The 12,912-nt window shown below is 53.5% G+C and overlaps 1 protein-coding gene across 7 annotated transcripts in view; it reads left to right on the plus strand.

The window, feature by feature from the left end:
* Positions 1-12,912, plus strand: part of SMARCA4 (SWI/SNF related, matrix associated, actin dependent regulator of chromatin, subfamily a, member 4) — a 126,319-nt gene that overhangs the window by 29,881 nt on the left and 83,526 nt on the right. For 6 of the 7 annotated variants that reach the window (XM_011994687.1, XM_011994703.1, XM_011994732.1 and 3 more), the window contains exons 1-7: positions 4,533-4,786; positions 5,691-5,823; positions 6,600-7,004; positions 7,328-7,426; positions 8,085-8,343; positions 9,748-9,874; positions 11,631-11,804. In XM_011994687.1, the coding sequence (XP_011850077.1) occupies positions 4,565-4,786; positions 5,691-5,823; positions 6,600-7,004; positions 7,328-7,426; positions 8,085-8,343; positions 9,748-9,874; positions 11,631-11,804 (1,419 nt within the window). In that variant the 5' untranslated portion in view covers positions 4,533-4,564. Of the gene's footprint in view, positions 1-4,532; positions 4,787-5,690; positions 5,824-6,599; positions 7,005-7,327; positions 7,427-8,084; positions 8,344-9,747; positions 9,875-11,630; positions 11,805-12,912 lie in introns of those variants that run through there. The other variant, XM_011994695.1, reaches the window with a different exon arrangement.

Raw genomic sequence — 12,912 nt, forward strand, 5'->3', positions numbered from 1 at the left:
GGGTCTTGCTATGTTGCCTAGGCTGGTCCTGAATTCCTGGACTCAAGTGATCCTTCTGCCTCGGCCTCCCAGAGTGCTAGGATTATAGGTATGACCCATTGCTCCCAACATTACATTATTTATATAGTTTATAAATTAGGTATCATAAGTATATACTATATATCATATAATATATATATTATAGGTGTGACCCACCACACCTGTCATTTTATTGGAAGTGCAGTAACAAGTGAAAGGAAGCTACAGTGGTAGTCAAAATAGTGGTTTCCCTGGGAGAGTGGTATTGACTAAGAGGGGCTCAAGAATGCCTTCTGGAATGTCGGGAGGGATATCTGACGCAGTGTTCTTGAAGCTGTTCACCTGTGATTCTGCGATCAGGGCGTGTACAAGTCAGTGAGAGTAAGCAGAATCACATGCTGCTGCCCTCAGTACTGAGCTGAGGACATGGAGTAGCTCCACGGCTCTCCACTTGGTGCTGCAGGTTGGCCAGTGCTTGTTCAAGTGCAGGCACCAGCAACTTCATCACATGCTTTGGCATTGGGTGATACTGCTGGGGATGGCTTTGCATCATGCCCAGGCTGTTTGGATCCCCTTTTCTGTCACTCCACACGTGTCTGAGCTTTCAATCCAGAAATGAATTTGCGGATGCCGGTGGCACATGCGTTCCTGCTTCACTGCAGTCTGACTCTGGAGGCAGCATTTTCAGGAGCAGAGGCCATTCTAACAAGCTTCTGTGAAACCCCTGTTTCTAAACAGCAGACTTGCCATATTCGGGCACAAAATGGTTTTTTGAGGCAGCACCTTCGGTGTTCTCTGTGTGTCTGTTGACGAAGTTAGCACTGCTATGAGTCGGAGCTCTTCCTGGAGTACTGTGATGGCATCGCATGATTTGATGGAAGGGAGAGGGAAGAAGTTCTAATGCTGAGTGTAAAGTATGATTAGGAGATCTGGGGGTGGTGGCATACATCTGTAGTCCCAGCTACTCGGGAGACTGAGGCACGAGAATTGCTTGAACCCTGGGGACAGAGGTTGCAGTGAGCAGAGATCACATCACTGTACTCCAGCCTGGGCGACAGAGCGAGACTCTGTCTCAAAAAAAAAATGTACAATGAGGAGAGCTATAATTTCAGTCACTTGCCAGTGTACACTCATTGGCTTGTCCGTCATTAGAGAGGGAAAAGATGGTTTGCCCTTAATGACCTGGATCTTTTTTTCTTTTTCCTGTGAGACAGCATCTCGCCCTTTTGCCCAGGCTAGAGTGCAGTGCGCAGTCATGGTTCACTGCAGTCTCAAGCTCCTGGACTCAGATAACCCTCCCACCTCAGCCTCCCGAGTAGCTGGAGCTAGCTATAGGCATGTGTCACCAAGCGCGGCTAATTTTTGTATTTTTTGTAGAGATGAGGTTTTGCCATGTTGCCCAGGCTGATCTCGAATTTCTGGGTTCAGGCCACCCCCCTGCCTTGGCCTCCCAAAGTGCTGGGATTACAGGCTTGCTCGATTGTATTTTGCTGTCAGTTTCAGTTTATTTGACTTAGAATACAGACCTTCAAGTGAGGAAGAAGCTATAGGTCCCTGAATATCACAGGATCTGTGAAGTATGTGGCAATCCTGTTGTCCCTTTTCCTACCTCATTGCAACACTCTTTGGGCCTGAGAAGCCTATGGGGACAAAAGGCCCAGAGGGAAGCACCAAGGAGCCAATGCCTCTCCGCTGCCCTGGCCATGCCCACGTTGCTGGGCTTCCCACCTATATATAGAGGCAGCTGCAGGTGCATCCTCCCTGAAGACACACCCGCGGACCAGAGGCTTCAGGCTCCAAAATCAGCATCTTAGTAACGTAAACACAAGGTTCAGACTGTTGTCACATGGCAGAGGTGAGGGCGGCATCTCATAATCAGACAGTCCTGTTTCTGTAGCAGAATGTGTGAATATCCACATGGAGAGTCAGGTCAGATTTTGCCTCCAGATGAATTTCCTCGAAGTAACACATTTAGATTTTTTTATGTCAGGGTTGATCTTTTCAGAGTTCGCTGGAGTGCCAGTCACTGGTTCCTCCCCTGCTGAGTTTCCTGGTCCTCTCTCCTGCTGTTCACCATGAAAGTGGAATGAGGTCGTTTTGAGCCTTTTGTCTCTTGTCTAAGAATATATCCCTATGGCTGGGTGCGGTGTCTGACACCCGTAATTCCAGCACTTTGGGAAGTCCAGGCTGGAGGATCCCTTGAGCCAGGATCAACAAGAGTTTGAGACCAGCCTGGGTAACATAGAGAGACCCCGTCTCTACAAAAAATTAAGAAAAATTAGCCAGGCATGGAGATACACTCCTATGGTCCCAGCTACTCTGGAGGCTGAGGCAGGAGGATGGCTTGAGCCCCTGAGGTCAAGGCTGCAGTGGGCTATGCTGGCTCCCCTGCACTCCAGCTTGGGTGATAGCGTGAGACTCTGTATACAAAACAAAACAAAAACCCCTACCTTTCAAATTAAACTTTTTCCCCGAGATTACCTAATACAATGTAATTTTTGACCAGGAACAGTGGCTCACACCTGTAATCCCATAACTTTGGGATGCCAAGGCAGGTGGATCACCTGAAGGTCAGACATTCGAGACCAGCCTGGCCAATATGGTGAAACCCCGTCTCTACTAAAAATAAAAAAATTGGCCAGGCGCGGTGGCTCACGCCTGTAATCCCAGTACTTTGGGAGGTTGAGGCGGGTGGATCACGAGGTCAGGAGTTCAAGACCAGCCTGAATAACATGGTGAAAGCCCATCTCTATTAAAAATAGAAAAATTAGCCAAGCATGGTGGTGCGCACCTGTAATCCCAGCTACTCAGGAGGCTGAGGCAGGAGAATCGCTTGAACCTGGGAGGCAGAGGTTGCAGGGAGCCAAGATCATGCCGTTGCACTCCAGCCTGGGGAACAAGAGCGAAACTTCGTCTCAAAAACATAAATAAAACAAAAAATAGAACTTTTTCTTTTTTTTTGAGACAGAGTCTTGCTCTGTCACCCAGTCTGGAGATCTCAGCTCACCGCAAGCTACGCCTCCTGGGTTCATGCCATTCTTCTGGCTCAGCCTCCAGAGTAGCTGGGACTACAGGTGCCCACCACCACGCCGGGCTAAGTTTTTTTGTATTTTTAGTGGAGATGGGGTTTCATTGTGTTAGCCAGGATGATCTCGATCTCCTGACCTCGTGATCTGCCCGCCTCGGCATCCCAAAGTGCTGGGATTACAGGCTTGAGCCACTGCGCCCGGCCAAAAAATAAAACTTTTTAAATCAAGAGAATTAAAAATGTTCCTACACGTCTTACAGAATTTATCCTTAGAACCAGAAGTATGCTGGAGAGTTCAGGGGCAAAGAGATTCATTCCAAAAGGCACCTGAAACAAAAGACAGATTTGCGACATGCTTAACCAGAGAGGGGCTATCAAAAAACCCAGGGTGTCAGAGCCAGGAAATGCAGTGTAGCTGTTAGAATTTGTGTTTTAAAGACTATTAAGTGATAAGAATCGCCACAGGTAAGATTATATGAAGGAGAGCCTAGAATATATTGAGAAGTTCCACAGAGCGTGTGTGCGTCTTCAGCCAGCGAGGACCTTCAGCCAGTGAGGCGGGGAAGCCTCTTTACAGACACAAGTATCTTTCCTCTCCCACGTGTCCCTGGGTGGTTGGAGGACATCTCCTGATGCATATTAGCATCTAAAGGAAAAGGTGACGTTTCTAAGTGTCAGGGACCAAAAAGTGCCATTATTTGTGTCAACCTTTAAATTATCCTTTTTAAATTAAGTTCATTTATTTTAAGGGAAACTTGGTCTTACTACTTTCAGCGGAAAACCAGCAGAATTTGCCATAAATATTTGTTTTGGCTGAATTGATGGCATTTCAGTCAGAGGCTGTTTTTTTTTTTTTCCTGTGACAGAGTCTCACTCTGTTGCCCAGGTGGGAGTGCAGGGGTGTGATCTGGGTTCACTGAGACCTCTGCCTCCCAAGTTCAAGCAATTGTCCCGCCTCAGCCTCCTGAGTAGCTGGGACCACAGGCGTGTGCCACCATGTCCGGCTGATTTTCGTATTTTTAGTAGAGACGGGGTTTGCCTGGTTGGCCAGACTGGTCTTGAACTCCTGACCTCAAATTATCTGCCTGCCTTGCCCTCCCAAAGTGCTGGGATTACAGGTGTGAGCCACCGCACCCGGGCAGTCAGAGGCTATTTGAGCCATAGTCCTGCTCTTTCTGTTAGGAAGATAAGCAAGTGGAGAGCAGTGTGAAGGGTAGACCAGCACCCCGGTGAGACATTCTCTGCCGTGATCAGGAATATGGCAGGAGACCCTGAAGGTCCCTGTGGGGCAGTGCTTGTCTGTGAGCGTGGCCCACCTGTGCCTGAGATGTTGCACTTCCTCTGAGAGTGGTCATGAAGAAAAGGTTCGGGTGACTGGGGTGAAAGGTGCTGGCTTCCTGTCGGAAGGAGATTCTGATGTCCCTTGCTATCCCTGTCCTGCCTTACCCTGGGTCGTGAACCCCAGACTGACTGGGACTTTCTGCCAGCAGGAGGCCACGGTCTGCAGCTCCCGTGAAGATGTCCACTCCAGACCCACCCCTGGGCGGAACTCCTCGGCCGGGTCCTTCCCCGGGCCCTGGCCCTTCCCCTGGAGCCATGCTGGGCCCTAGCCCGGGTCCCTCGCCGGGCTCCGCCCACAGCATGATGGGGCCCAGCCCGGGGCCGCCCTCAGCAGGACACCCCATCCCCACCCAGGGGCCTGGAGGGTACCCTCAGGACAACATGCACCAGATGCACAAGGTAGGGGCCCCTGCCCCCTAGGGCTGCAGGCAGCCTCTGGACCGAGGGCCTTACTCAGAGGACGGGAGGGAAGCCTTCTTGTTGGAGGTGGCATGCCTTGGCTCAGCCCCCTATGCCGGGGCCCATGGCCGTGAACAGAGGGGTCAGCTCGTCGGACTCCAGCCTGTGCTGGCGCATGATCTGGGCCTGAGCAGCACATCGTGGCCCCCGCGGACACCTGCCCCACCGTTTCCGCTCCCTTGCTTTCTGCGTGGGAGATTTGGGAATATCACTCCAAAGTTTTCTTTTGGTAATGAAGAAAAACATCCAAATTACTAAAAAGGCTTTTAGCCACGTCGTTTCCCCCGTTCTGGCTGTCGAGCTCACCTGTGCCGCTCGCAGAGCCGAGCAGCGGGTTTCCTTTTCTCCGAGGCGTGCCCCTCAGCCACTCTCTTTACCACTCACCGGCGCGAGCAGGACCTTCAGTCAGCGAGGCGGAGAAGCCTCTGTATGGTCACAAGTCTCTTGTGTGTGTCCCTGGGCATGGTTAGAGGACATATTCTCTTATACATACAACATCTGAAAGAAAAGGTCGTATTAGCATCCATAAGAAAAGTGATGTTTCTAAGCGTCGGGGCCACAGGAGGTCCCGGGTGGTGGAAGATGAGGATTGCCTGGCCACAGTCTCCCAGGTGCTCGTGCTCCACTGGGTGACATTTATTTTGTGTACCTGTCTTGAGGCCTAAGTAGGTGTCAGAACCCTGCCTTAGAGCCGAGCCGTGTAGTAACGCTGGGGACTGGGGAGATGCATGTTGTCGTAGGTGGCCATTCTCAGTGCCCTCGAGCTTCTCTTGGGCAGCGCATAGCCGCGCCACCACCTCACGTTCCACATGCTCACCCTGCCTTGTCATGGTCCCTCTCGCAGCCCATGGAGTCCATGCATGAGAAGGGCATGTCGGATGACCCGCGCTACAACCAGATGAAAGGAATGGGGATGCGGTCAGGGGGCCACGCTGGGATGGGGCCCCCGCCCAGCCCCATGGACCAGCACTCCCAAGGTACCAAACTGCGTTCCTTCCTGTCTTGTGTTTGTCATACACCAGGGTCCTCAGATCATTTTCTTCCCCTGGGTTCCCACAGGATGGATTCCGGGAGTACCTAGGATGATTTAGCTGGGTGGGTGGCCTTCCACAGAGGGCTCTCTGGCGTGGCATGGCTGGTGCTCTGTTCTGGCCACCTCGTCTTGGAGCAGCCCCAGAAGGGGAAGTGCTGGTTGGGGGGCAGACCGTATTCAGCATGGGTGATAGAGGACGGCTGTGCAGGGCAGCAGCCCCATGCCACTGAGGAACTTACTGAAAATACAGATTCCTAGGGCCTGGGACTCTGCTTTAATGAGCCCAGTAGGTGCCTTTTCTGTACGAGGACAATTGAGAAGTGATATGGTGGGTGACTTGCCAAGTTCTTGCTGTCATCAGGGGTGGGAAGCTCAGGGGCTCCACTGGGAATGGAAATGTTGGGGGTGGGCCTGGCCAGCCCGAAGATGTGGACCCCACCTGTGGACAGGCAGGCGGAGGCCGGGAGAGAGCCGTGATTTCACGCACAGGTTCTCAGCATTAACCAGCAGCACCTTACTGAGACGTGGGTTAAACCAAATCCACCATGCCGGCTACTGGGCTGAGGTGCCTCCAGCGCGTGCCCTCCAGGTGCCCCTGATTGACTCAAGAAGGATGCCATTTGGCCGTGCCCTGTCTCAGAGTATGAGCTGGTGTAGGGAAGAAGTTGTAAAAATCACAGTACGCTGTCTAGTGACCAGTGGGCTGACCTTTCTCTGCAGGTTACCCCTCGCCCCTGGGTGGCTCTGAGCATGCCTCTAGTCCAGTTCCAGCCAGTGGCCCGTCTTCAGGCCCCCAGATGTCTTCCGGACCAGGAGGGGCACCGCTGGATGGTGCTGACCCCCAGGCCTTGGGGCAGCAGAACCGGGGCCCAACCCCATTTAACCAGAACCAGCTGCACCAGCTCAGAGCTCAGATCATGGCCTACAAGATGCTGGCCAGGGGGCAGCCCCTCCCCGACCACCTGCAGATGGCGGTGCAGGGCAAGCGGCCAATGCCTGGGATGCAGCAGCAGATGCCAACGCTACCTCCACCCTCGGTGTCCGCAACAGGACCCGGCCCTGGCCCTGGCCCTGGCCCTGGCCCCGGTCCCGGCTCGGCACCTCCAAATTACAGCAGGCCTCATGGTAAGGCTGGCTGCCCTGGCCCTCAGGTGTCTCAGAGCGAATGGCTGGGGCGTGGGTGGAGGAGTGGACAGACTGGGCTCTGCTGCCAACTGGGTTCCCCGATTTGGGATTGCACGGGCCCATGCTGCACTTCTGGGTGCTCGGGTGGTGGGGGCAGCTGTCCTGCTAAATGCTGCTTCCCCAGCTCCCTGCTTCCCCTGGGGCTGCTGGTTAATATGTGTATCTGCTGTGTCCCCTGAAGCCAGGGCTGCCCACGGGGCTGGGCACAGGCATAAACCTGGGGAGCACTATTTTCTCTTTTGTTTGTTTCTCCCTACGTGTAGGTATGGGAGGGCCCAACATGCCCCCCCCAGGACCCTCAGGCGTGCCCCCTGGGATGCCAGGCCAGCCTCCTGGAGGGCCTCCCAAGCCCTGGCCTGAAGGTGAGCTCCCTCTTCTATGGTGGTGCACCCATGCCCTGACTCCCCGTTGCAAGCTTGGGTGGCGCAGGCCTTGAGATGAACCCTGGCAGGGAGAAAGGGCCAAGGTGGCCAGCCCGAACCGCAGCCTGTACTTTTCTTGTGGTGGTCCCCGGGTCTCCCCTGTAGCCAGTCAGTTCCCAATGACTGTCGTTTTATCCCATCCCTCGTGGCCTTCACCCAGTCCCTGAGCCCTGTATATGTGGTTGCTCAGTAAGTGCTGCAGGCTCCCATCTGGTGGGCTCAAAGAGGCAGTGGGACTCATTACCCACCCTCTTGGAGCCTGAGGTTTAGCGATGGGCATTGAAGGGCAAATTGCTTCCGTTGGATTTAGCACTGGGAGGAGACGACAGGAAATGCTGCTGTAGAGCCACAGACAGAACACAGAAGCCTCAGGGGTGTGGGGCTGGCCCCAGTGAAGGGTATGAGGGACAAGGGTGAGGCTGAGATCTGGAGGAGGTTGGAGCCCAAGGCGGGTGTGAGGGACACCCCTAGGTGAGAGGTGGGAGATGGGCGGGGTCTGCCTGTCTCCAGGGCCTCGAGCAGCCCAGCAGCTTTCTGTTTCCAGCCTGGATGGGCCCCAGAGCTCAACACGATGCCCTGGCCCCTTGCCTCCTCCCAGGACCCATGGCGAATGCTGCTGCCCCCACAAGCACCCCTCAGAAACTGATCCCCCCGCAGCCAACGGGTCGCCCTTCCCCTGCGCCCCCTGCCGTCCCACCCGCCGCCTCGCCTGTGATGCCACCCCAGACCCAGTCCCCCGGGCAGCCGGCCCAGCCCGCACCCATGGTGCCGCTGCACCAGAAGCAGAGCCGCATCACCCCCATCCAGAAGCCGCGGGGCCTCGACCCTGTGGAGATCCTGCAGGAGCGCGAGTACAGGTGAGGGCGTGGCCCCAGTTCCCAAGGTCACTACTTTCTGTCCCCTATGTCCCCCTGGGGAGGCCACTCAACTTTCTCCCCCACCTTAGGAAACAGTGCCCTGTGCCCACCGCTGCCACTTGGCCTACACCTCCTTCCTCACCTTCCTGCTCCCACTCTGGCTGCGGTCTGTTTCCCACACAGCAGTCTGAATTCTCTTTTTTTTGAGATGGAATTTCACTCTTGTTGCCCACGCTAGAGTGTAATGGCGCGATCTCAGCTCACCACAACCTCCATCTCCCGGTTTCAAGCGATTCTTCTGCCTCAGTCTCCCGAGTAGCTGGGATTATAGGCATGCGCCACTGCGCGTGGCTAATTTTATATTTTTTTAGTAGAGACAGGGTTTCTCCATGTTGGTCAGGCTGGTCTCAAACTCCTGACCTCAGGTGATCTGCCTGCCATGGCCCCCCAAAGGGCTGGGATTATAGGCGTGAGCCACATCGCCTGGCCTGAATTCTCTTTTCACGATTGATTGACGTCAGATCTACTCCCTGGATTAAAACCTGCCTGTAACTCCAATTATCTGCCCAATAATCTTTGCCTTATGTCCACTCCTGCCCAGCATCCTTCCTCACCCACCCCACTCTCTCTGTTCCTCTTCTCATTTATTTAATAAGTTAGGCTTTTTCATGCCCCAGGAACTTTGCAAAGGCCGTGCTGGCTCCTTCTACTCATTCAGGCCTCATTGCTGGGATTCCCTCCTTATAGAGGCCCTTCCCGTCACTTCCAGCCACTCTCTGGAATTGCAGTGGTTATTTTATTTTTTTAAATCTCCGTTATGGACTGTTTTTTCTAATGAGGCTGAGAGTTCCTTGACTTGTTGATCTTGTTTAGTGGTAAGGCCCTGCGCTCAAAATGGTCCCTGGCATACAGTTGGTGCTCAATGAGTATGTGCGGAAAGACTGATTAAGAGGATTAGTTCACATAACCTTCCTATGTAACCTTTGTAATCTTCAGACCACACCTCTAGGGTCTCTCCAAGGGGTCGCCTCAGTTTTGAGATGAGAATGCTGAGGTGTGCAGGTGAAGTAGATTCTCACGGCCCTGCGCCTCATCCATGCCAGGGCTGCATGAAAACCCCGGCCCACCTGATGCCAGAACCTGGCTCACACCACTGAACAGGCACGAACTGGGCGCGCCTATCAGGAATCTTGTTTGCTGCCCCCTGAGGCCCGGTCCTGAAGAGTGTCCCTGGCTGCCTCCCTCTCTGCTCTGCCCTGCGGCCAGCATCCTCTTCTGAGGCATCTCTTGCCTCATGACCAGCACCCTCCTTCCTCGAGGGATGGGTCCCCTGCAGCTCCAGCTATAACCGGGTGCCCTGGCAAGCCTCTCACTGCCTTTGCTCCTTCTCTTCTCTGCTCCCAGGCTGCAGGCTCGCATTGCACACCGAATTCAGGAACTTGAAAACCTTCCCGGGTCCCTGGCCGGGGATTTGCGAACCAAAGCGACCATTGAGCTCAAGGCCCTCAGGCTGCTGAACTTTCAGAGGCAGGTGGGTGCCGGCACGGCCGCAGCTTTCCAAAAAGGGCCTTTGTCACCAACACTGCTGTTAAGCCTCCAAGTATAGCTTGCTGGGCTAGTATTACACCTGCCTGGGCTGTGAAAAGCAGCTGTGGCCACCCATGGGCACTCATTCACTGCAGAACCTTCCTCTTGCGTCCTGCACAGTGCTGGAGACATGGACCTCTCTACCCTAAAGCACTTGCCTCTTGAAGCAGACTTGCAAGGGCTTCTTTCTTCCTTTTCTTTTCCTCCCTTTCCCTTTTTTTTTTTTTTGGGAAACAGTCTTGCTCTATCACCCAGGCTGGAGTGCAGTGGCACAATCTCTGCTCACTGCAGCCTCCGCTTCCCGGGATCAAGCAGTTCTCCTGCCTCAGCCTCTCAAGTAGCTGGGATTACAAGTGTGTGCTGCCATGCGTAATTTTTATATTTTCAGTAGAGACAAGGTTTCACCATATCGGCCAGGGTGGTCTCAAACTCCTGACCTCAAATGATCTGCCTGCCTCGGCCTCCCAAAGTGCTGGGATTACAGGCATGAGCCACCATGTGCTGTCCCGCATGGGTCTATTTCTGAGTGTACTGTTCTTAGTGAGTCCCTGGAGTGCAGTGGAGAGATCACAGCTCACTGCAAACTTGACCTCCCAGGCTCATGTCATCCTCCCACTTCAGCCTCCTGAGTAGCTGGGAGTATAGGCGTGCACCATTACACCTGGCGAATTTTTCGTTTTTTTGAAACAGAGTTTCACTCTGTTGCCCAGACTGGAGTGCAATGATGTTATCTCGCCCCACTGCAGCCTCTGGCTCTGTGGTTCAAGTGATTTTCCTGTCTCAGCCACTGAGTAGCTGGGATTACAGGTGTGCACCACCATGCTGGGGTTATTTTTTTTATTTTTTAATTTTTGAGACAGAGTCTCACTCTAGCCCAGGCTGAAGTGCAGTGGCACGATCTTGGCTCACTGCAACCTCTGCCTTCCAGGTTCAAGTGATTCTCCCACCTGAGCCTCCCGAGTAGCTGGGATTACAGGCACGTGCCACCACGCCTGGCTAATTTTTGTATTTTTGATAGAGACATGTTTCACCATGTTGGCCAAGCTGGTCTCGAACTCCTGACCTCAGGTGTTCCTCCTGCCTTGGCCTCCCAAAGTGCTGGGATTACAGGCGTGAGCCATCACTCTGGTTTTTGTGTTTTTAGTAGACTCAGGGTTTCTCCATGTTGCCCAGGCTGCTCTCGAACTCCTGAGCTCAAGCCATCCACCTGCCTTGGCCTCCCAAAGTGCTGGGATTATAGGCATGAGCCATTGCTCCTGGGCACCTAGTTAATTTTTCGGTTAGTTTTTGTAGAGGTGAAGTCTCACCATGTTGCCCAGGTTGGTCTCAAACTCCTGGGCTTGAGCAGTCCTCCCACCTTGGCGTCCCAAAGTGTTGAGATTACTGGTGTTAAGCCACACACGCAGCCAAGGGTGCTGTACTTCTGAATGACTCCTAAGAAGCTGTGTGTGTGGTAGAGGGGGGCAAGCTGGAGGTCCGAGAGGACCCACTGGCTGGGTGTCCAGAAGTGATCACCTTCTGTCCTGTGCTCGCCCTGCCCGGGGGCACCTATTAGATGTCCCCTGCACACATGGACTGGGTGTGTAAGACACTTAAAATGCTCCTTTAGCGGTGTAGCATGTGACGTCATCATGCGTGTTCGTCATTGTGGATGCCACAGAGCCGTGCAGCGCGTGGGCTTGTCCTCTTCCCTCCTACAGCTGCGCCAGGAGGTGGTGGTGTGCATGCGGAGGGACACAGCGCTGGAGACAGCCCTCAATGCTAAGGCCTACAAGCGCAGCAAGCGCCAGTCCCTGCGCGAGGCCCGCATCACCGAGAAGCTAGAGAAGCAGCAGAAGATTGAGCAGGAGCGCAAGCGCCGGCAGAAGCACCAGGTACACCCCGGTGGTCCCAAGGCCCTGCAGCCCACTCATCTGGCTGCCTTGCTTGTCCCAGCGGTTGTCACGGGGCTGTGTTTGCTTTGTTCCTAAACATGCTGCTTGTCTCTCTCTTTTGCTCATCGTAACAGTATTCTAGGCACTGAGAACGTATTGGTGTAAAAACCCAATGGTAGGGAGAAGATAGTGATCAAATCCCTGCGTAGCATGTCTGGAAGGTGATGGGGCACAAAGAAAAATCAAGCTGGGATAGAGAGAAAGGAAAGGGCTGTTGTAGACCTGATGTTGGGGGAGTTCTTTCTTTTGGAGGTGACATCTGGGCAGACCCCCAAGGGAGGGAGCCACACAGATCGGAAAGAGCTTTCTGGGAAAAGGAGAAGGTGCAAGGGCCCTGGGGCTGGAATGTGCCTATGTTTTCTATGGAAAGTAAGGACCTGCATGTAGCCAGAGTACAGTGAGTGGCGGGGTGAGCTGAAGGAGGGGAGGGCAGGGAGGTGACGGGCAGGTGATGCAGGACCTTGTGAGCTGCAGGGAGGATCTGGGCTGTCGCTCTGAGTGAAGTGGGAGCCATAGAGGGTTCTGGGCAGCACAGGGACTGATCTGACTCAGGGTTTCCCAGGATGAATCAATAAGATGGAAATCTTCAAATCTAAAGTCAAGTAAGGATTTGGGGATGATTGTGCTGATTTGGTCATTTATAGATTTTCTAGAGATTTTCTGTCATTTATATCTTACTTGTATAGTGTAAAATAATCTAGACAATCAGCACAGCAATCTCTGTTAACATTTTTTTTCTTTTGAGATGGAGTCTCGCTCCGTCGCCCAGGCTGGAGTGCAGTGGTGCAATCTTGGCTCACTGCAACCTCCGTCTCCTGGGTTCAAGCAATTCTCCTGCCTCAGCCCACTGAGTAGCTGGGATTATAGGCACCTACCACCATGCCTGGTAACATGTTTTTTGTATTTTTAGTAGAGATGGAGTTTCACTGTGTTGGTCAGGCTGGTTTTGAACTCCTGACCTCAAGTGATCCGTCCACCTTGGCCTCCCAAAGTGCTGAGATTGCAGGCATGATCCACTATGCCTGGCCAACTTTTTTTTTTTTTTTTT

This window comes from Mandrillus leucophaeus, unplaced genomic scaffold (genome assembly GCF_000951045.1).
Source record: "Mandrillus leucophaeus isolate KB7577 unplaced genomic scaffold, Mleu.le_1.0 Scaffold112, whole genome shotgun sequence".
In the NCBI taxonomy this organism is placed as follows: domain Eukaryota; kingdom Metazoa; phylum Chordata; class Mammalia; order Primates; family Cercopithecidae; genus Mandrillus; species Mandrillus leucophaeus.